At 45.0% G+C, this 21675-nt stretch overlaps 1 protein-coding gene and 1 long non-coding RNA gene across 2 annotated transcripts in view; one reads left to right on the forward strand and one right to left on the reverse strand.

Moving 5' to 3' along the window:
- Positions 1-968: 968 nt before the first annotated feature.
- Positions 969-15570, reverse strand: LOC113062469 (adhesion G protein-coupled receptor B1-like). The gene is made up of 32 exons (XM_026232347.1): positions 15100-15570; positions 12208-13056; positions 11448-11597; positions 11265-11360; positions 11017-11181; positions 10768-10932; positions 10460-10624; positions 10173-10337; positions 9981-10082; positions 9741-9847; positions 9469-9663; positions 9311-9379; positions 8770-8878; positions 8507-8650; positions 8282-8357; positions 8027-8129; positions 7839-7882; positions 5882-6005; positions 4887-4990; positions 4582-4684; positions 4348-4498; positions 4193-4262; positions 4032-4098; positions 3867-3952; positions 3614-3785; positions 3437-3532; positions 3310-3346; positions 2400-3034; positions 2249-2284; positions 2057-2161; positions 1884-1934; positions 969-1789 (listed from the first exon to the last, which is right to left on the reverse strand). The coding sequence occupies exons 2-32, from the start codon at positions 12917-12919 to the stop codon at positions 1592-1594; spliced, it is 4602 nt and encodes a 1533-aa protein (XP_026088132.1). The 5' UTR covers positions 12920-13056; positions 15100-15570; the 3' UTR covers positions 969-1591.
- Positions 15571-19877: 4307 nt separating this feature from the next.
- The window catches only part of LOC113062009 (uncharacterized), a 2269-nt gene continuing 471 nt past the window's right edge, over positions 19878-21675 (forward strand). Inside the window, exons 1-3 of the long non-coding RNA XR_003278487.1 lie at positions 19878-20019; positions 20518-20579; positions 21432-21675. The exon at positions 21432-21675 is cut by the window's right edge and continues 471 nt beyond it. This is a non-coding gene — a long non-coding RNA (uncharacterized LOC113062009). The remainder of the gene's footprint in view (positions 20020-20517; positions 20580-21431) is intronic.

Below are 21675 nucleotides of genomic sequence, written 5' to 3' on the forward strand. Positions count from 1 at the left end.
AAATGAGACACTTTCACCTATTGTTGTTAAAACTGTACAATCACAAGAGGAAGTCAAATGCACAGAGACTCTGGTGCTGGAGATTCAGACAGACATCGGGAACCTCACGCAAACTTAGAGACGCAAGGAAGGATATCGGCACACAGAGACGAACAGGTTTATAAATCAAGAGACCGTACAGAAGACTGAGGGTTTAGTGTCTCAACAACATAGAGGAATCAAGTAAAAAACTCTAGGGGATTTTCCTGAAGCACAGTTAGATATATCTCTAGGCTATTACTATATCATATTTTTCTTTCCTGAACATTCTTTTAGCAGCAAGACACAACGTCTTGTTTTGTCCTTCTCATTTAATAGCTAATACAGTCCATGAACAGTGTTGTCATAAATGTTTCTATGTGCTCTAAAAAGATGATATAAAACTCTGAAAATGGTTAACAAAATCTTGCCAAGATATTAATGTCAGTCCTGCTTGGGCATCAAGCATCTGTCCTCATATCGCACTGATGCCAGTCTATTGTTTGGCATAAATACTGCACTGGGAACATCTCCCGCCGGCACTGCGGAAGTTCACAGGTGGGCAGGAGCCCATAACGTGTGCTGGGGCTTCGCTCAAAAGGCCGTACAAAGAGCCGCTGGTGAAAATGGAGGGAACACAGTGGTCTGATCCAATGGAGCGGAGGAGGAAACAACAGCTCGTCCTCAAAGAGTCCAAGGCTACACAGTCACTGCTGCTCCAACTACATTTCCCAGAATGCTGAGAATATCAGCTGCTTATGCTGGGATAGATCCTCCTGCTGCTGTTTCGGGAATGAACGAATGGTTTCATACAGTAAAATACTGAAAATACTTAAAAATAAACATTGATGAACACAGGTATAAAGACAAGAGGAGATACACAATCATAAAAATCAAAACACAATCAGAAACCAAATAAATAACATTAATAATAACAACTAATTACAATAATAACAGAGGAATCATGGAAAGTAAATGCTCAGCTCTTTATAGTCAAGTTTTCAGTACAATTATTTCCCCAAAGTTTGATGGAAGCGTCCAGAAATGCTTTGCGGAAAGCACAAAAATAACACAGACCACAGCGATTGCAGTTCATCTGTGTCCATTCGGCACAGCTAACAACCCCTAGTGGCTCATGGGAGACATCGGCTCTTGACCGAAGAGAACGCTCTGGAAGGGGCCGCAAAGGGCCATACTCGAGCGGCCAAGAAAGCGTTCGTCCCTCCTGCAGGAAGATTCGCACCATTCCTAAACGGAATTGTGGAAAAATGAAAGAGCACAGGCAGGCGTCCACACCACCTCCTGGACCAGATGGAAGCGTGTTGGGAAAAGCTCTCGATGAACCAACCTTTGCATGGAGATCGGAAAACCTTTCTCCCAGTTCAGACGCCTTCTTATGACTGAGGTCAGTGTCATCCTGAGCTGAGAGCTACTTCTGAAGCCGGAGAGACACATATTCAAATGACAGATGGGTACAGGTACCTCTGTGCACTCTTCATGCTCATCCTTTCATTTCTGCTCTCTTTCCCAAATCAAAAACAGACCGAGGTGTTCAGGGTTAAATGCTGTGCCCTCACACCTCTGTCTGCAGGTCGATGATATCTTGGCCCACCAGAGGGATGCTCGCTCCGGCCTTCTCCCATTCCAAGCCCTGGAGATCCAGAGGAGACGCCTGCAGAGGCTCCATGTCCTTCCTGACCCAAGCAGGAGGAGACGCCTGTGACCTGCTCATGCTCTCCCAGGACCGATCCATTGCTCCCTGCTGCTTATCCTGGAAAGATACATTGGGAACAGTGTTATAGACCCTGCAGTTGGCAGTGAATGAGAAAACGTGCTTCACAGACAGTCGAAATCAAGACACTTACGCTGTGGTTTGTCTTGTCGCTTCCAGCAGAGGAAACGCTCCATCTAACGGACTGCAGAGAGAAGATAGCATTACTCTAAATACCAAATGATTGAGAGTAAAAGTGTTCATGTCCGCCGGAAAAATGCAAAAATGAGAGAGTTCCACTAATGTCCGTCTTGTTTAGCGGCTCACCTTGCTGTCAGACGCTGGAGACTCCCTGTCCTTCTCAGCATGATGCATCTTCCTGTTCAGGTCCTGGAACATATTCTGATGGCGTTTTCGTGTGTGCATTATTTTCTACACGACAGAGAAAGGAAAGGGTTAAAACTGCACTGTTGTAGATTTACATTCATCCACAGCGGAAAACTCTGTAGGAGTAACTACCTCAAAATCCAGTTCTGCGTAACGAGATTTCTGCCTCTGTGAGAGTTAAGCAGAAGAAGCCACAGCAAACATTAGTTTCACATACATTGCATAATTAGTTTAGATGCAGTGCTCTGCAGGAGGGTTAGCAAGACTAAATTGTGTCTCTTACCCCCTCGCTGACCTCCAAAGAACTCATGGACAAGGTGGAGATGGTTTCGCTCTTGGACATCATGGAGTTCATGGAGTCGAACGTGTCGCCCAGACTGCTGGTCACGTGACTCTCGCTGGAGATGTTGTGGATGTTCTGAATGGGTGAGTCTCGCTCCGAGTATGACACGCTAACACGGTCAGCGGGGAGAGTCTTGACAGCGTAGGCAGCTTGCGGTTCAGCAAAGGTTCCACTCAGATGCATGAGACGGGCCTGTGGGAGATCGGTGCTGATGTTGTATTTGCTGGAGTTACTGGAGTCGTCCTTAGGTTTGGAACGAAGGGTTGAGGTGGTGTTGGGCAGGAGCACATAACCGCTGCCATCCGCACAGATGCTCTCGGCCTGAGCGAGGGCCAGATCAGCATCCAGCTGCTTGAAGAGCTCACTGTCACACACGTACATGGGTTTGCCACAGGACAGGTCCACTCCACGACCTTTCTCTCTCCGCAGGGTGAGCGTGTGGCTGGAGTATTCAGGGAGGGGGGGGATGTGGCTCTTTGTGCTAGGGTTAGACGGAAGGGTGTGGAAGTTTGGGCCGAGGGGCAGGGGCATCTGTGGAGGGGGCATCTTCTCCTCTGATGAGCTCTTCATTCCACCTGAAGGGAGGCAGAGAGGCATGTGAGAATACAGTCCTCTTGGAGCCCAAAGCAATCCTAGTTCAGTTTCTTATCATTACCGAACCATAAGAACACCTCAAGTTTCATGCTATAAGGCAGAGGTGTCTAATCCAGAATTTAGCTACAACCAGCTGCCAGATTCTAGTAATCTTCAAAAGACTCAGCTGAGTTTAATAAGGGTTGGAGCTTAATTATCCAGGACACCCCTGCTCAAAGGTGATAAGAATGTGGTGATCTGTTGTTTATATCCTCACCTGGTCGGTTTGAGTCAGCATCCTTCTCAAAGTCAGGCTGTACACAGGAAAGAAAGAGGAGAAATTTGAGTTATAAATATTATCATTATTATTTAAAGTGCATGAGAATACTTGCATGTAGACTCACCACGAGCTGTGTGTGGCCGTTCTGCAGAGAGCTGCCAGAATCACCGTTCCCGTCATCTTTGCGGTCCACCACACGGCACTTCACCGCCTCCTGGACCTGAAACACATCATGCGTTATGAGCTCTGGCACAATTAATCATGTTAAACGCACTCCTGCTTCGATTGTGAATGTACTGACCTCTCTGCGCAGGATGCAGTGCACCATGACAATGATGAATCCTTCCAGAGAATCAAAGACAGCAAAGAGGATCTGGAACAGTGCGGAGCGGCGGTCTGTGATGGCCAACACTGCAGACATCCACGTCAGAGCGAGAAGAGGGAGAACCACACAGGAGCTCCACAGAGACGCCCTGCAGGACACTGCATTTAATACCTGCTCTGGACTCTTTAATGTGACTGGTGTTTAATTAGGTATGAATAGTATTTCTTACCCAGCTCTCTCTTTCAGCTTAACATCTGTGATGCCGTCCTTGGACACAAGCTTGTTGAAAACCAGAATTCCAATCACCATGTTGACCTGAAAATACACAGGGAGACGTCAGTGAAGGCTCAAAGCTGCACTGTCCATCACGCAGTGTCCAAGAGCGGCTCCTCACCAGAACGACAGCAGCTGCTGGACCCACAAATGAGTACAAGAGACCGCCTTCAAGAGACAACCAACAGCTGTGGGGAAAGAAGAAGAAACACCAGTGTTAAACTAACAAAGACACACGTGGAAAGAGAAAGACAAGCAATGAAAGAGATGGGAAATACTCACTAGTTGACGGTGCCGTAACCTTTGGCTTTGGTGAAGCCGACCGAAATGGCAACGACTAAAGCGGGCAGACCTGAGAGAGAATCCAGAGAGAGTTAAACACCCCATCGCTTGAGACATGCAACACTCTACAGAAGCACAAACACAAACACACTCACCCCATCCCAGACACAGGAAGCGCTTGCGGATGATGCGGTTACGCAGGCGGCCCGTAACGGCCATGTAGGACTGCCACGCCTCCGTCAGGACCCAACAGAACGAGGACAGGAAGAAGAAATGCAGGAGAGCTGCCACCAAAGCACACATGACCTGTGAGAGACAGACGGAGCGAGAGGTGAGCCGCTGGTCGTCGGAGCTGATGTGAACGCTCAGCTTCAGGCTCGGGGTTATACCTTGTTCCGTGCTTGCGTCTGACTGATCAGAATGAGGGCGTTGGAGCAGATGATTGACAGACAGAAGTTGATCAGGATCACTGAGCGCTCAGAACGGATGTACCTGAGAAGAGAGAGAGAACATCAGTTAATGGGATCCAATCATTCAGAATTTGATGCTATTGTAGTTCCATTCTGCTTCATAAAAACTGGTCTTTAATTATGAGATGAATGGCTTTTGTCTATAATATTTCATGTTTCTCTTCAGGTTAATACATATAATAGTATACAAATCATTAATTCGGTAAATCAAGCAAGTTTCTTACTTCCACACAGAGACGTAGATGATGAGGAGGAGGAGGAGCGTGAGGGACGACACCCCGCATCCCACAATCATCGTAACCGATGGCAACAGAGACTTATCCATGTTCTGTGAAGAAACACAGTAACATCAGTGTTAATGCAAACACACACACACACACACACACACAGCTCCCTCTGGACAGAATGACTGGCAGAAACAGGGCAGCTGATGTGAAGGAGACGTGAAGGTGAGAGAGATGCTCCACATTCCTTCACTGCTGCTCCACATTAGCACATTTAAACGATGTCAAGTGTGTGTGTGTGTGTGTGTCCTGCAGGTGGACAATTTTCACCTCTGAAATTATGAGTGTTACACACTTCACACACCTGTGGACACACACACACACCACAGTAGGTGCGTATTACATCACCAGCTGCTTTCCACCTTCATTTGCCCTTGCAGAATGAAACACATCCTAATATTTCCTCTCAACATACACACACACACACACACACACACACAAACGGAAGGCATATAACTAAAGGTCTTTTAAACATGCTTGCACTGCACGACGCTCCCGTTATGGCGCGTATGTGATTATAAACGGAAGCGTTCTGTTAGGATGCGTTGCGTTGCAGCGCGGGGCGGGTTTTTTCCTCCGCTTGGTGCCGATAACTGAATTACAGCGCGAGGCTGCGGATGCAGTTACCATGGCAACTGCTTCTGCACCAAAAAGATCAAAAACAACGATCCCGATCACACAAACGCATTTTAAGCACCGAACAAACACATGCACGAAATCAACCGAATTAGATTCCTAAGAACATGATGTCCTGATGAGAAGCGATCGATCACAACACTGCATCATCTCGATCAGCTGTCGTTAGATACCGATTAAACTCGATCACATCCGATCACCCGATGATCGATGATGAAAGAGGTTAACGGCAGCTTCGATTTTCACTTACTCACACACACACACACACACACACAGACCGGGGAGGATCAGACACTTACCAGATCGGGATTCGGTCGCGCAATCAGGGCGAATGTGGAGAGTCCGTCACAGATGCATGTAGTGCTGGAGTCGCGCGACACAGATCTGCAGCCGCGCGCGGACCAGGAGCCGAGCAGAGACGCGCTGCGCGCACACACACACACACACACAAAGGTTAGACACACTGTGAAATAAACCTGCGCACACACTCAGCAGCAGAGCAGCTCATCCAGACTCACACACGCTTCAGACCACAGTACAGTGATGCTCTTTAACAGTCAGATATATAACGTGTTATTCACATGCAACTCCAGCTATTTCTATCATGGTATAAATACATAAATTAAATACATGTATGCATTTAGCAGACGCGTTTATCCAAAGTTACTTCCATTGCATTGAGGCTAACAATCTTCTCATAAAATGGTATCATGGTAACTTGTCCAAATTGTTCTTCTTGGTGATTTTATAATGCGCTCAGAAAAAAAAAAAAAAAAAAAAAAAGTTATTTATACTAGCATTGATGGTTATATTAACCTGTAACATCTAAGGAACCACTAAAGATTCTTTATATTGGAAAATTTTTATTCCGATCATTAAAATATTCTTACACTAAGAAATAAATGACATCTTATATGCATCACTGAGAAACCCCTTTTGGAAGCAATTTTTAAGGAATGTTTAGTCTGAAAGGTTCAAAATATTCTTCATGCATAAATCCAATGTCATTCTATTTTATACTATGTTATTTGCTTTGCTTTCTATCACTGTTTGTGCACTATTTGTGTTCGTATACTGTATTTGGCAATATTGCATGTAAAACGGATTCATTCCTTTGATCCTCTTTTATAAGTTGCTTTGGATAAAAGCGTCTGGTAAATGCATAAATGTAAAAAATAGTCATGCCAATAAAGTCCTGGTGTATTTCAGAGATATTCTTCACACACACCAATAAAGGAACTGATAGCACAGAAACACAACTGTTTCTCTCTCTCTGTGTGTGTGTGTGTGTGTGTGTGTGTGTGTGTGTGTGTGTGTGTGTGTGTGTGTGTGTGTGTGTGTGTGTGTGTGTGTGTGTGTGTGTGTGTGTTTGGCACGGGTCTGATGGCAGGTGGTTGAGCTCATGTCCTGTGAGAGACAAAGACTCCCCGATAGCACAATCACACCAGTGTCACAGGAGGAAAATCACACGGAAAAATGGAAATGGATAGCTGTGTTCTGAATGCTGATTGGTCAAAACTGTGCTACCAAAAATACATTTGTAAGAACGTTCTGCTAACCTTCCAATTACGTTCTGAAAACATTCTCCATTTTTTTAAAACGTTTTTTTCATGGATATGTGAAAGTTAGAGAAAATATTAAGGGATGTTCAGTTTTATCTTTCTGCAAATCTTATCTTATACAACAACAACAAAAAACATTACACTAATTTCCAACTAAAACGTTTCAGAAAAACATTCCATTAACAATGTATTACTGTTTTTGAGAACATTATTATAGATCAGATAACTGATAATGTGATCATTGTGAGAATGTTCTCTGCAAATACATGACGTTAATAGAATACTGTTGAAATTAACATTTGTAAAACGCATGGTGAATAATATATATGTATTTTTATAGATATAGATATATGGAGTTCAGAGATCTGAATGCTTTGATTTAAAAACAGAAAAATTAGGTTCCCAACTTTTGATGTGTGTGTGTGTGTGTGTGTGTGTGTACGTGTGAGTGTTTGTGTGGGCAGTGGGATGGTGAAAACCATTGAAAGTTTTGAACTTGCTGTGAATATTCATGAGATCATAAGTGATGTGTGTAAGGGGGCGGAGGCTCATTTGCATATGATTAGCGGTTGTCAGGGAGGTGTGGAGATGACACACTGTACTGAGGGTAGAAGAGAGTGTGTGACCTTTAGAGCTGCGACAACAACACACACACACACACACACACACACAGAATCACAAGCGTTCCACCCACCTCTCGCTCTCGTCCCAGGCGATGCAGGTCTCGTTCACAGTGCCCTGCAGAGAGAGAGAGAGATGGAGGTGAGAGGTCTGGTTAGGAGGAGTTCGATCCGTGTCACATGTCACTTCCTCCACAGTCTTTAACTGCACACACACGCTCAGAACAGAACAGAACGAACGAATATTTCCATGGCAACTCACATTGTGCAGGTGAGGGAAGCTGATCTGAACAGGTGCAGACAGGAAGCCAGGGTTGGGCTTCACCGTTACCGTGACGACCTTCGAGTTGAGCAGCGTGCTGTTGCTGCAGGAGCCAGAGATGATCGATCAGAATTGAATATAATATCATTCACTGATTAAAATTATATGAATGAACTAATTATTTAACAAAAACATAACTTTTGAGTTTTAACAGTAATGCAATTTCTAAAATCAGAAGGTTTGTAACTCTTGTACCTCTGGAAGGACAGGATGGGAGCCAGATTTCTGTAGAGAACGATCCCGGTGACAAACCCAGTGCTCTGCTCAGCATCTACACACACATTCAGAGCCGCATTAGTCTCCTTACACACCAAACACACGTCAGAATATGTGTGTGTCTGTGTGTGTGTGTGTGTGTGTGTGTCTCTCTGTGTGTGTGTGTGTGTGTCTGTGTGTGTGTCTCTGTGTGTGTGTGTGTACCTGGCACATCTAGACTCAGAGCGCTGCGGGACACTGTAACTTTCTCTTCTGAATTGCGGACCCAGTCGATTATCCCCCGCCAGCCCTTCAGGGGGAAGGTCACATCAGAGGTCATGGTTCGGGGACGCTTCTGGACACTGAGCTCTGAAGAGATGGTCAGAAAACACCAGTCAAACACACACACACACACACACACACCAAAGCATGTGCTGCACTCATATATCCACCTGTTGCCCCACACTCGTGACCTGTTTCACACTCACCAAGATTGTCGGTGACCTCGTAGATGTCCTGGAAATCTCTCATCTGACGTCCGATCATGTCAATGAAGTTCTCGATCAGACTGAAGAACTCCTTGATGTTTGCGCCCATCTGCAGAAGAGCAAAACAGCACTGTTATTGCCAACCAAAACTATTATAAAATATATATATACTAAAATAAAGCTAAACCAACATTAAGCATGAATATTCGTTGAACTTAAAAAAAGACTATCACTAAAACAAAACTTACTACTAACAATTTTTAATTTAAAAAAATAAATAAAATTGAAAATATGAAAACAAAAGCTATTTAAATAGTAGTAAATGAATAGCACTAAAATAACAGGCACACATAGAGAATCTCTCAGTTCTTTCTTAGAATGGTCTGGTGACTGATTCATTAGTGTGTGTTAGAGCTGTGACGTGTGTGTGTGGGTGTGTGAGGTGTTGGCGGTGTCTGCTGTCACAGATTGGCATGTGGGTGCGCTCCATTTCTCTGCTTCTTTATTTCTCCTCTCACCCTTTTTTGGTATGATGACTTACCAGTTGAGCTTCGTCCCATTTCTCTCGGTGTGTCTCCTGCAGTAAGTTACTGATGGTGTGAGCGTAATTCTGTGGGTCAAACAAATCAAGTTCATCAGACCAGAACTTCTATCATTTACACTTTTCCCATCATCGTTATGTGCTTTGGTTTAGTGTACCTCCACATCTGCATTGCTCAGGCTCATCTTTGAGCCTCTGAAGATCTCCGTGCTGTTCCTCAGGACCTCCATCACAGCCAGCAGGTCACCGCTGTACTTCAGATTGTCAGTCGACACCATCCTCACATTAGACAGCACCTCAGACATGCCATCAACCAGCTGACCGCTCTGAGACTGATTCACGTGATCACGCATCTGGAAGGAGAACGACCTTTGAGAACTCTGTCCTGATGCCTTTAGGCCAACATGAAGGACTAGTATGTTGTTCTTACCTGGGTCTGGATGTCCAGGATTTCTTTGGAGATGCATTTGATGTGAGTGGGGTTCTCCCAGAAGGCCAGACCCACGGCGTCCAGTGTGCATCTGCGCAGGATCAGGCCTGCAGGAGTCAGGGAGAGCAGGGTTAATGCCATCCAGAGGAAGAGACTGTCTCTCTAACTAAAATCAGGCTATGACCCACATTCAACACACAAAAACTAGAGCGCTGGATGACTGAGATCTGTGATCAGTACCTGTGGCATCAGAAGGACAGGACACAGCCGCTGTGTCTCCCGCAGGCGTTCTCTTCCACACCACACTGCCGTAGTTCTCCTCTCCACAGATCTCGTGAGGTTCTGTCAGACACAATTTAAAGCACTTAACCATGCTGCCTCAAAAATGACACATAGATTGCTGCGAGTAAAGCATCTGGTTTGAGCTCTCACCGGGGCACCGCTTCTCGTTGCAGTTTCGCAGTTCTTTTTTATCTCCGTTGCAGGGCTCTCCACTAAAATAAGGTCCTTCACACACTCTCTGTCTGAGCTGATGACCTCCACCGCAGGACTTGCTGCAACTGCCCCATGAGCTCCACAACAGCCATCTCCCGTCCACTAGAGGGCGACAACACACTTGAGTATCTTTCATAAAAACACTTGCTGAGCCATTTACGGACCATTCACAAGAAACACTTCATATTCATAAACTGGAAAGTATTTAGAGATGAATACTGTACCTGGGCAGTCTCTGAGGAAGCAGTTTGTGGTTTCTTGCCATTCTCCTCTGCACTCTGAGCCTCCGTACGAGGGACCGTTACACTCACGAGTTCTCTTCATCGTTCCATTCGAGCAAGAGGCAGAGCAAGGAGTCCATGCGGACCAGTCGTTCCAGTAGCCATCAACTATGCAGAGAGGAAAGACAGAATAATTATTATTACTGAAGCTCCACAGTCATCTTCCTTGTTGCATATGAAAAGGGCTTGCATTTCTGAGGTGAACAGTGCCATCTGGTGTTGAGATCTGGAATAGCGGTCAGTTAACTGACCTGGGCAGACTGCGATGTTGCAGAACTTGGTCTGTTTGACCGGTCCACGGCAGGGTTGTCCTCCGTGCTGAGGCTGTTTGCAGGTACGGACACGATCACGGTATCCACGACCACATGTGGATGAGCACAAACTCCAGGGAGCCCATTCATCCCACGCTCCGTTCACTGCAAAGACGTTATCGTTAATCAATCCCTCATTCCATGATCCAGACAAATGAAAGTAGGCACTGTATGTAAGATCTGAAGTACCTGGGCAGGCGACGGTGTTGTTGCAGGATCTATTCTCTCTCAAAGGGCCGTTGCACTGGGTGCTGTAAGTGGACGTCATGCAGGAGCGTGTGCGGGATTGCAAGCCTTCGCCACAACTCACTGAACACACGCTCCATGAAGACCACGTGTCCTGCTGGACCTCTTCTGCAGCATAACAAAGAAAATGATTTAGCAAATGACCTCCACTATACCGGACTGCTTTCTAATGTTCCAAAAGAGACACACACCTTTATGAGGGGCCTGGTTTCCCATGATGGTGCCATCAGAATCATGTCGCTGGCTGATGATGGAACGCAGACCTTGACTCCTCTGTTGGACTTGACCTGAACAAATCAACACAAACCCACATGTAAGATCTGACAGCATGCTTTTGGATTACTTCAGTGCACATTTATGGACGTGGAACTGACCGATGCAGGGCTGAGGGTTGCAGGCTCGTCCCTCCTCTACGACGCCCTCACAGACACCGTCCTCAGGCTGACACACGCGGCTGCGCACCTGGACTCCACCGCCGCACTCGTTACTGCACTCGGACCAGCGGCCCCATCCATTCCAGCCTTCTGCAAACACATCACACAGATCAGCCCCACATCACTTCTGTTAAGTGCACATGGTGGATGAGTAATGCTGAAGAGGTGGAGGAGAGGACATTCGCTGCGAATGAGTCATGTTTAATGCTGCAGTCAGTGCTGACATCTGCTGGTCAACTCAGGAATCAGCATGCACACTTCAGGAGCTCAATAGAGGCATCAAATCTTGCCTGTCAACTTATTGACAATCGATGTGGCATTGTTTTGTCATAAATGTAGGTTTAATGTCAAAGAGGCAGCCGCTATAAGAGTGGGGTGAAAAGTCTCTAGACAGACAAACACTTCTGAACCTTTTCTAAACAAAACGGAGCTTTGAAGGCCAAATGCCAGGACACCACATGATATGACTGTTTGAAAGGGTGAATTGCCTCTAGCTCATGAGGCGCTCTTTGTATGTGGTACTTTCTGGAGCCCGAGCGAGTTGCTATGACAACCTCAAGCACAGGGCATTGACTGCTTTAACGGAGGCTTGGGGAGCAGCTGCTCCCGCAGAACCACATCGACAGAACAGCATACAATTTTGCCTGATTTTTACCAACCAAACAAGTTGCTACTGAAACCTTGCATCTCACACACTTACTTATGATCTCGGCGTCGCGGTTGCTGTCTCTAACGGTGGGCGCGCACTTGTCGGTGTAGACTCCGCCTCTGTAACAGCCAGCTGTCTTTCTCTTGGGAGGTTCCCAACACTGACAAGGGGTCATCATGATGCCGCAGGGGTTTCCATGGGTGCTGGTGGCCAGGCAGTCTTCTAACCACTGACACAGCATCTCACAGGCTGGCATACTCGGGTTCCTCTTCCCCACGACCAGAAACTCGGCGTTGAACTGGCTGCCTTCGTCGTTCCCTTCGTCTTCCTCCTCGGGCTCCATACCAAGACGTGGCATCACCTTCCGCACCTGCAGGAACTGTTTGCTGGACTCCAGGTAGGCCACCGCGGAGGAAGCGTCGCACAGTCGGACCACCTCATCGAAGCTCTCCATGCCCAGGTATGTGCGAGAGGTCTCCAGGAACGAGTCGAACTGGAAGGTTCGGACCTGTCGTGGGGTGCAGGACTCGGTAGGCTTGGTGATCTTCATGTAGACTGTGTATCGGCGAGGATCAGGGTTTTGCAGGGTCCAGGAGCAAGGCGTTGAAGGCAGGGCAGTCTTAGAGGAGAACACACCGAAGAAGCGGCTTTGCTCCAGGGTGGCACAGGTGGCAGACGCTGGCCCAGAGGGAGTGGAGATGCTCGGGGTGAACATCACACACATGCAAGCGCACAGCGCCAATGAGACGGACCACCACTCCATGTTTTCACTTCAGGAGGACGGGTGGACCCTTCGATAGGAGTTAACTGGGCTTCTTTGATCTGGCAGGGGTTTGATCTTTTTACTGTAGTAAATGTGGATGGAGGGTTTGATTCTTCACTAGATTGAAGGGGACATATCTGTGGGAAAACAAGAAACAGAAGGCACTCAGAGTTAGAATTTGTCAATCACAGTAGAACAGTCATTGTAATTATTATCATACTGGAACAGGTCTGCCATCTGAATCATATCTGTAGACGAGAGCTGTACCCTCCATTAGCATTAGTCGGAGTGCTGTCGCTAATGCGCGAACTGCCATTACACTCAGACTATAATTACAGTGCCCTTCACAGGAATCTCTCTCCACATCGCTCTCTCGTTCTCTACTGCCCACGCTTTCACACGTGGCAGAGACGATTGCGTCAAACTGACGTCCACCAAGACTCAGCTCACACCCACGAAACTTTCTTACAGTGAGAGAGCAGGATATTTTTTGCAGGAACACATGCCCCCTCCCTGAAAGACTGCAGCGATTGCAGAACTTTCTCTGCGAGTGTCAAAGTCTGACTGTTGCCATAGCTACAGGTGCTCGAGAAACGTGCAGAGCATGTTTGTGCATTACACGCTACACCCCTCTCTTTCCAAGCACAGTCCCTCGCTCTATTATAGAACTTGCCTTGTTTGGCGCCTCACTCTCTTTCGCTCAAAGACACTCATTCAGGGGCGAGATAAAAGAGAGAGCAGCTGTGAGAGGTCCTTCTGAGAGAACCAATGACCCCTCATCTTCATCATCACCTTCCTCATTCTGATCTGATAATGTGAGACTGAAAAACTAAAGCTCAACAGTTGTATAAAATAGGATAAATCACTGCTGTGTTTTGTTAGCTGTCTTCAGTTACATCACTATTATCTGCACTCTGTTGAGTTTGAGAAACCGGAAAATATCGACTCTACAGAAAATGAGAGTACTTCAGCTCTGCCACTTTACCTCTTTCTATAGCCCAAATGGGGCTGAAATTACACATTACATCTGTAGTTATGGAAACAGCTGATTTTCAAAAGAGCTGAAGTAGAGTCAGCAGGAAGTGTGTGCCAGAGTGACAGACAGAGAGTGAGACAGACAGATGCACAGAGTTTATGTGAATCCGCGCAAGTGAAGCCAGCACGCTCATTTACCCCTGATGTCTTCTGGCTGATTTGATCCTGGGATGAATGCTAGATTGTATCAGATCTAAGCAAACATTGACACTTTGATTTTAATCCTGGGGAAGTCTGAGACATACATGGCTCTGCCAAGCACACTAGGAGCCATCTGTGAGCTCAGATCTGCTGCTGAGACGTCTACTGCTGTCAGAACAATAACACACACACACACACACACATAAACACACACACACACAAACACACAAACTATCACTGTGTGCATGACCAAACACATACACTTTGACAAACAACTCTCATGAAAGACGCACACCTGCAGGACGAATCCTTTGCAAAAAAAATGTCATGAGTTTCTTTATCTTCATGCCAGATGAATTGCAGCATAGTCAACATTCAAGCGTTTTGCAGTGAGGTGTGATTAAATAAAAAAAATAATTAATTTATCGATATGTGCAAACAAGTGACTCGTTGAGCAAAGTCGAGCCGCTCGCTCGTGCACGCGCTGCAGACATTATCAGTCAAAGTCTGAAAAGAGGAGCGAAATCAATAGCACGCAACAACTTTTAAAGTAAACACAGAATGCAAAGCGCATGAACACTGATTTATTATAAAATGCGTTGCAGTTAGAACTAAAGGTGCAGATAATGAAATCAACTAAACTAAATGTAGAATTTAGTGAGCTGCATCAATACTCACTAAGCATGTAAATAAGCATAAGCATTAAGTAATCTTCTGTTAATAACGTTTGCAAGAGTTTATTTACTTTTGCAAAAAGAACTTCTTTTCACTAAAGTCAGACGCACAAACCCAAAACAAGACAAATAGCGCAACACAGCACCAGCCTATAGAAGCGGGTGTCGAGAGCGGTTCAGCACCGCGGACAGCGGCACACTTCAGCACCATCCACCCGTGCATACATGCATCCACACTCGCACCGCGCATATTCAGGTAGTTAAGCACCACTGACCAAACCAAGACCATCCACGAGAACGTGCATTAAAACAAATGGCAGCTTCTGTTACCTGTTGCTGTTGCTCTATCGTGTCTAAAAAGCGCTCTCCATCCGACAGTCTCAAAGTCTTCCGCGGGAATGCTGGGATGCGGGAACGGGTCTAAACGCGTCCAGACGTCCCGGGCTGGATGTCCAAGTCTCGGTGCACTTCACTTCCACAAGCGCAACGGCACAAAGCGACTCTGACCAAACTCCAGAGAGTTTACTACCAACCTCTTCTACTGCTGCTTCTGCTGCTTCTGTATTCCAGTGAGAGCAGGCGAGCTAATAACGGGCAAAGAACGAACGCGGAGCTCCGGAGGCTCGCTTTTCTCGGTCTGCTTTTTTCTCCTGTCACGGTTGGTACTTGTACTCTCGGCTTCGGAGTCTTGCTGCTTGTGGTCTGAAGTGTTTGAGTCGGAGTGGCGTGTGGCCTCCTCGCGCTGCCTTATAAACCCCTCCACCCTGCGTGGATCGCGCGCACCGATGAATGAGACAGTGCGCGGGGGAGAGTGTGTGTGTGTGTGTGTGTGTGTGTGTGTGCTCGCGCGCGCGCACTGGACACACAGAAAGACGAAGGGAAGCGCCGATGTGCGCACACACGAGCGCAGAACCGGAAAGAGAGACTTCACGGCGCTTTCTCTCACTGACAGCGAGAGTTACATCATTACACCTGAAGCCCACACTAATCAATACGACTGACACACATCAAACGATCGACAATCAATCGTGTAAACATGATTATTGAAGTAGGCTACATTTACCTTTTAAGTCTTTCGACTTCATTAATGCTTTATTCACCTTGTTACTTGCCTCTTCTTTAATTATTTGTGAAACTTACGAGCAATTTCTACGCCACTTTTTTTTTTTTTTTTTGGTTTACACCATAATCAAACAACATTTTTATTCAGAATGTATTATAAAACAATCACAGCACAATTAAACAAGTAGTATCACAGTTGAAGGCGTTTATTTGATTGTTTTATTTGATACTGCTGTGTGTACAAATTATTAATTTAACTTTGTTTTGTTAATTGAATACTATTTCACGCTGAATTTAATGAGTAACTTGTCGCTTCTCTGTAACTATTTGTGAAATTTACTACTAAAATTGCTTCTACCTCAATAGAGTATCATAAAGTATTATTTTTGGATGATATTATAATCACACGGGGAGTTTATTTGACTAATTTATTTCTTTTTTTGGTTTGTGTGTTGTAAGAACTGTAGCAAACTTTATGTGCTTAAGTTAATTCGATTTCTCCTCGTCATGCGAACACGCGCGCACACGCGGACTGAGGGCGTTCACGCGCTTCCATCCAGGAGAGCCTCGCGGGAGAGTCGGCGTTTTCTTCCCAGAGCCGGTATCATGACAGTATGACCACAGTAAGTCATGCTGAAAACAGCTCAGACTCGTGTGTTTGCTCCGTGCACGTCCAGCGCAATGTTTACCGAAACCCCGCAGATCTGCCGTGTGTCCGAGTAAGTGCCTCCGCTGATGGCCCATTCCTCACATGAACTTCAGCCAAACCCTGAGAATAGAGTGTGTGCGCATTACTCATCAGCGGAAGCAAAGGTAGGAAAACACTTATTCAGGCATGTATGATTCACTGCACTGACAGGGAAATGAAGACCTCCTCGAGATCCTGTGGCACCTGTTCACTCTCAAGGCATTCAGCCCAGGCTCAAGAAGAGACCTTCCAGAAGATAAGTAGATCGTAGAGCAATTGCCACCAGTGATCATCTTAGAGATGCTTTTGCGAAACTCAGCCCTGATTAGGAGTGATTTTTCTGGGTCATTGATGTGTGACCCGCTTCTGAAACACAGGGCCTTCATCACACACACACACACACACACACACACACACACACACACACACAAAGGCTGTTAGTAAGAGTGCGAGTCTCTGCAGGCGTCATACTGCACTGCTGCCTCTAGAGGGCGCCGGATGTGAAACAGCTCCTCTGAGAAACACACACAGGTTTGTTGGTTGGCATGATCCTCCTAACTACACCATCTGACTGCTAACCACATCTTTCTTTGATGGCCATTCAGAAGGAGCTCTGTATTCGGACAGAAACAAGAAGCGTGTAAATGTTGTGCGTTCAGGTGTGTGATAGTCAAGGATCGGGCTCTCTGTGATTTATATCACTGTCCTGACTGATGGCTGCAAATAAAACACAGATTACTGGAGTACTTTTTACTTAGCAAACAAAACAAACAAAAATTTATATTTAAGTTTTACTACTATGAAATGTCACGTTTAATACACTTTTGTTGCAAAATTTGTTTCTGCTCCATGTTTCCCCCAATAGAATTCAATCGGAAAAGAAAGACAACACAAAACAAAAAGTTATATCTTGGTTATTGTTGTATGCTTAATCCATAAAAACAACATGTTAACTGAAATAAAATATAAAAACGTTTTATTTTATTTCAGCTAGTCAACAAAGCAACATTTCCCATTTTCAGTACTAAAATAACAAATTAAACTAAAAAGAATAAATAAAAACTATATAGACGTTTAAAACAAAACAGTAATAAAAATTATTTATATATAGGGTGAAAAAAAGAGTCAGACCTGTGAGATTTATCCATTTACCTGAGGATAGAACAGATGTTGAATGACAAACCTGTCTGTTGTTCAGACTGAACTGATTTAGGGCAGATTCTAGGGGCCTTGAAATAGGTCAGAACTGACCGGACTGGAAATTAGCACAAACACACAATACAGAAGTGCTTATCTTTCAGACAAGGAGTGTGAGGAGTTCACACACACACACACACACCAAACACAAAAGAACCAAGACTCAATTTCAAAAGCAGGACGAGCGTTTGGAGAAGGAGAGAAGAGAATCAGGCTGCAGTGTGTGAGTGTGGGTTCAGGTTCTGTGGTGGTGACTCAGCCATGTGTGTGTGTGTGTGTGTGTGTGTGTGTGTGTGTGTGTGTGTGTGTGTGTGTGTGTGTAGGAGTGCCCACTCACAGAAGGAAACTCCTGGATGAGTTGTGAGGGAGTCCCGCCCCGGCCCGAGAACAAGAGCCCTACACAGAGCACATAGAGTCATCGTGATCAAACGCCCGCAGACGAACAGGACGTTCTGCATCTCACCGTGAATCTGTACAGAGACACATCGGATTCAACAGTGTGTCCTTAAATCATCATCCATCATCCATCCATCCATCCATCATCCATCCATCCATCCATCCATCATCCATCCATCCATCCATCCATCCATCCATCCATCCATCATCCATCATGCATCCATCCATCATCCATCCATCATCCATCATCCATCCATCCATCATCCATCCATCATCCATCCATCCATCCATCCATCATCCATCCATCATCCATCCATCCATCCATCATCCATCATCCATCCATCCATCCATCATCCATCATCCATCCATCCATCATCCTTTCATCATCCATCCATCCATCATGCATCCATCCATCATCCATCATCCATCCATCCATCCATCATCCATCATCCATCATCCATCATCCATCCATCCATCCATCCATCCATCCATCCATCCATCCATCATCCATCCATCCATCCATCCATCCATCCATCCATCCATCATCCATCCATCCATCCATCATCCATCATCCATCCATCCATCCATCATCCATCCATCCATCCATCATCAATCATCCATCCATCATCCATCCATCCATCCATCCATCCATCATCAATCATCCATCCATCCATCATCCATCCATCCATCATCCATCCATCCATCCATCCATCCATCCATCCATCCATCCATCCATCATCTATCCATCCATCATCCATCCATCCATCACCTATCCATCCATCATCCATCCATCCATCATCTATCTATCCATCCATCCATCCATCCATCCATCTATCTATCTATCTATCTATCTATCTATCTATCTATCTATCTATCTATCTATCTATCCATCCATCCATCCATCCATCCATCCATCCATCATCAATCATCCATCCATCCATCCATCCATCCATCTATCTATCTATCTATCTATCTATCTATCTATCTATCTATCTATCTATCTATCTATCTATCTATCTATCTATCTATCTATCTATCTATCTATCTATCTATCTATCGTTACATCTGCTTCTCCTTTAATTGGTTCAAACACATTCAGAGAAGTTTCTACAACAGAAGACCTTCATGAATCAAACATCTTCCGTCCATATTCTCTGTACAAACATAAACAGGAGTGTTGTGGCCTCTGTCTATTAATAGACTGATAGTAATAAGCGCTTGTAGCGTATGATTAACCTGCGTAAGATGTGTAGCGTCAGGGCGGTGATGAAGCGGGACAGATGGGATATTCTGGTCTTCACACACTCAATGGACAGTAATAGCTTCTTCAAGCATCCTTCACCTGTGAATAAACCTATCTGTCTGTCTGTCTGTTTCTGTCCGTCTGTCCCTTCAGCTGTGCGTCATGCACATTCACACTGATCTGAACGGATCTCATCTGACACAGACATGCAGGGCTTTTTTAAGATCTTAAGAGGGTTTATGTCATGTCGACTCTAAAGAAAGATCTCTGTCACAAAGACACTTCAACATGCTCATAAACAGCAGAAACCACACTCGACAAACACAGGCCAAACTTCCCATCATACACCAGTCCATTTGTTTATTTATTTACTAACTTGTTTATTAACTTAGTTACTAATTTTTTTATATGCCTAGTTATTAAATTATTTACTTTAATTAAATAATTTATATATAGTTATTTATTTACTTATTATTGATTTACTTATTGACGTACCTATTTCTTTCTTTCTAATAGCACACAAAAGGAGGCGTGTCCTTACACAAAAGGGGTGTGGCCTCTCATCATACAACCTCTGCAGACTAGACAAGCTTCACTGCTACTAAACGAGTGTTTGGATGATTCCTCACATTATGTGTGCTGTTGAGGAAAGTCTTCTACTTCAGTAAGTGACAGAGCATTTTCAGCTACTGAAGCAGAAACCCCACAGGTGCACACTGACTGAGCTCCGACTCATAAAACATCAAGAGAAAAACCCTGGAAAGGCTGTCAGATTGACTACACCAGCGACAGAGACCGACAGACAGATGGACAGACAGACAGACAGATGGACAGATAGAAAGACAGACAGATCGAAAGACAGACAGATAGTGTTCCCAGAGAGAACGTCCCTGATGTGATTCAGGAAATAAAAGGAAAGAACTGAATGTGAGATTCATTAGAGTCATAATTATCCAGCGGAATCATTTCATCTGAACAAACAGATCTATTAGAAAGCGAGAACATTGATGGACAACATGAGACAAAACACTCACTCACACACACGCACACACACACACACACACACACACTCACACACACACACACACACACACACACACACACACCCTGCTGCAGGTGTGACACACTGATGCTCTTTCTGCTGTTATTTTGTTGTGTTTAGGTTCAGCAGCAGATGATGTTTGTCTTTCAGTCAGAATCTCATCAGTGTCTCTCTCGAGGAAGGTAATCATGTGTCCTGCTGCACACACACACACACACACACACAAGGAAGAATCATTGAGATTCAAGGATTCACCTCAGACACACAAAAGAAAGAAACATAAAGAGAAAATAAAAAGCGAGAGACAGAGAGACAGAGAGAGAGACGGGTTGTGTGCGTTAGCTGCACTTCCTGTTAGTCCATATATGGGCTGCAGGAAGTGAGGTGAGGACGAATGAGTCAGCACTGCCTCCTCCCGCTTGTGTGTGTGTGTGTGTGTCAGTGCTGCGGAATAAAGAGAAAGAAAAACACAAAACAAGAGAAGGATTGAGAGCACAAGAGCAGAGAGAGAGACGAGAATCATCTGAACAAACTCTGATCAGCATCAGATATAATCACAACAGCATCCACACATTCATTAAACAGCTCTGGAGCTGACCAGCAGGTCAACATTTACTAACCCTTTATCACAATACACATTTATATCTGTTCAGAATATTTAATGGAACTAACAAAAAAAAAAAAAGGGGGGGGGGGGGGTTTGAAGTTGTAAAAAAAGAAAACAATATTCAAGTGTGTTTTACTAAAGAATAAAAAACCTCAGTGCTCATTGTTAGTTAATGGTAGTTAGTGCATTAAGTAATGGGGGGGGGGTGTTATCTTGTTGAAATATCTAAACATTCATAAACTAAGATTAACTTACTTCAGAAGCAAATGACTTGAAACATTAAGTGTTACTTTCATAATAATAATAATAATCAAAAGACTGGGAATGAAGTGAATTTGTGTTTGAAACAAGATGATGTCATAAAAATCAACTTAATTCAGTGGGGAAGCAAGAATATTTATCAGATATTTGTTCTTGCTTTACACAGATTCACAGTTCTCCAGAACTTCATCATTATCTTCAGTCATTCTGCAAGCTTCAGTGCATCTCTGACGTCAGCAGCGACTCAAAGTGCCTTTGCAACGGGTTTATCACAAAGGTCAAGCTGTGAAGATGTGATATCACAGCATCAGATCAGAAACAAGCCGCAAAAATCCCAAACGCATGAATCCGTGGTGGATCAGGAACAGCCCGCGGTGGAGAGCCTCTCGATGTGATGAACCTCTGCTGCT

Source organism: Carassius auratus, chromosome 44, assembly GCF_003368295.1.
Source record: "Carassius auratus strain Wakin chromosome 44, ASM336829v1, whole genome shotgun sequence".
Lineage (NCBI taxonomy): Eukaryota > Metazoa > Chordata > Actinopteri > Cypriniformes > Cyprinidae > Carassius > Carassius auratus.

Excerpts from the sequence above, each read along its gene's own strand:
- LOC113062469 (XM_026232347.1), bottom strand. The coding sequence starts at position 12,919 with ATGGAGTGGTGGTCCGTCTCATTGGCGCTGTGCGCTTGCATGTGTGTG. Across the intron at positions 11,182-11,264 it reads AAACCAGGCCCCTCATAAAG|AAGAGGTCCAGCAGGACACG; the intron begins GTGTGTGTCTCT and ends GTTATGCTGCAG. Across the intron at positions 2,285-2,399 it reads CTTTGGAGGTCAGCGAGGGG|AGGCAGAAATCTCGTTACGC; the intron begins GTAAGAGACACA and ends TAACTCTCACAG.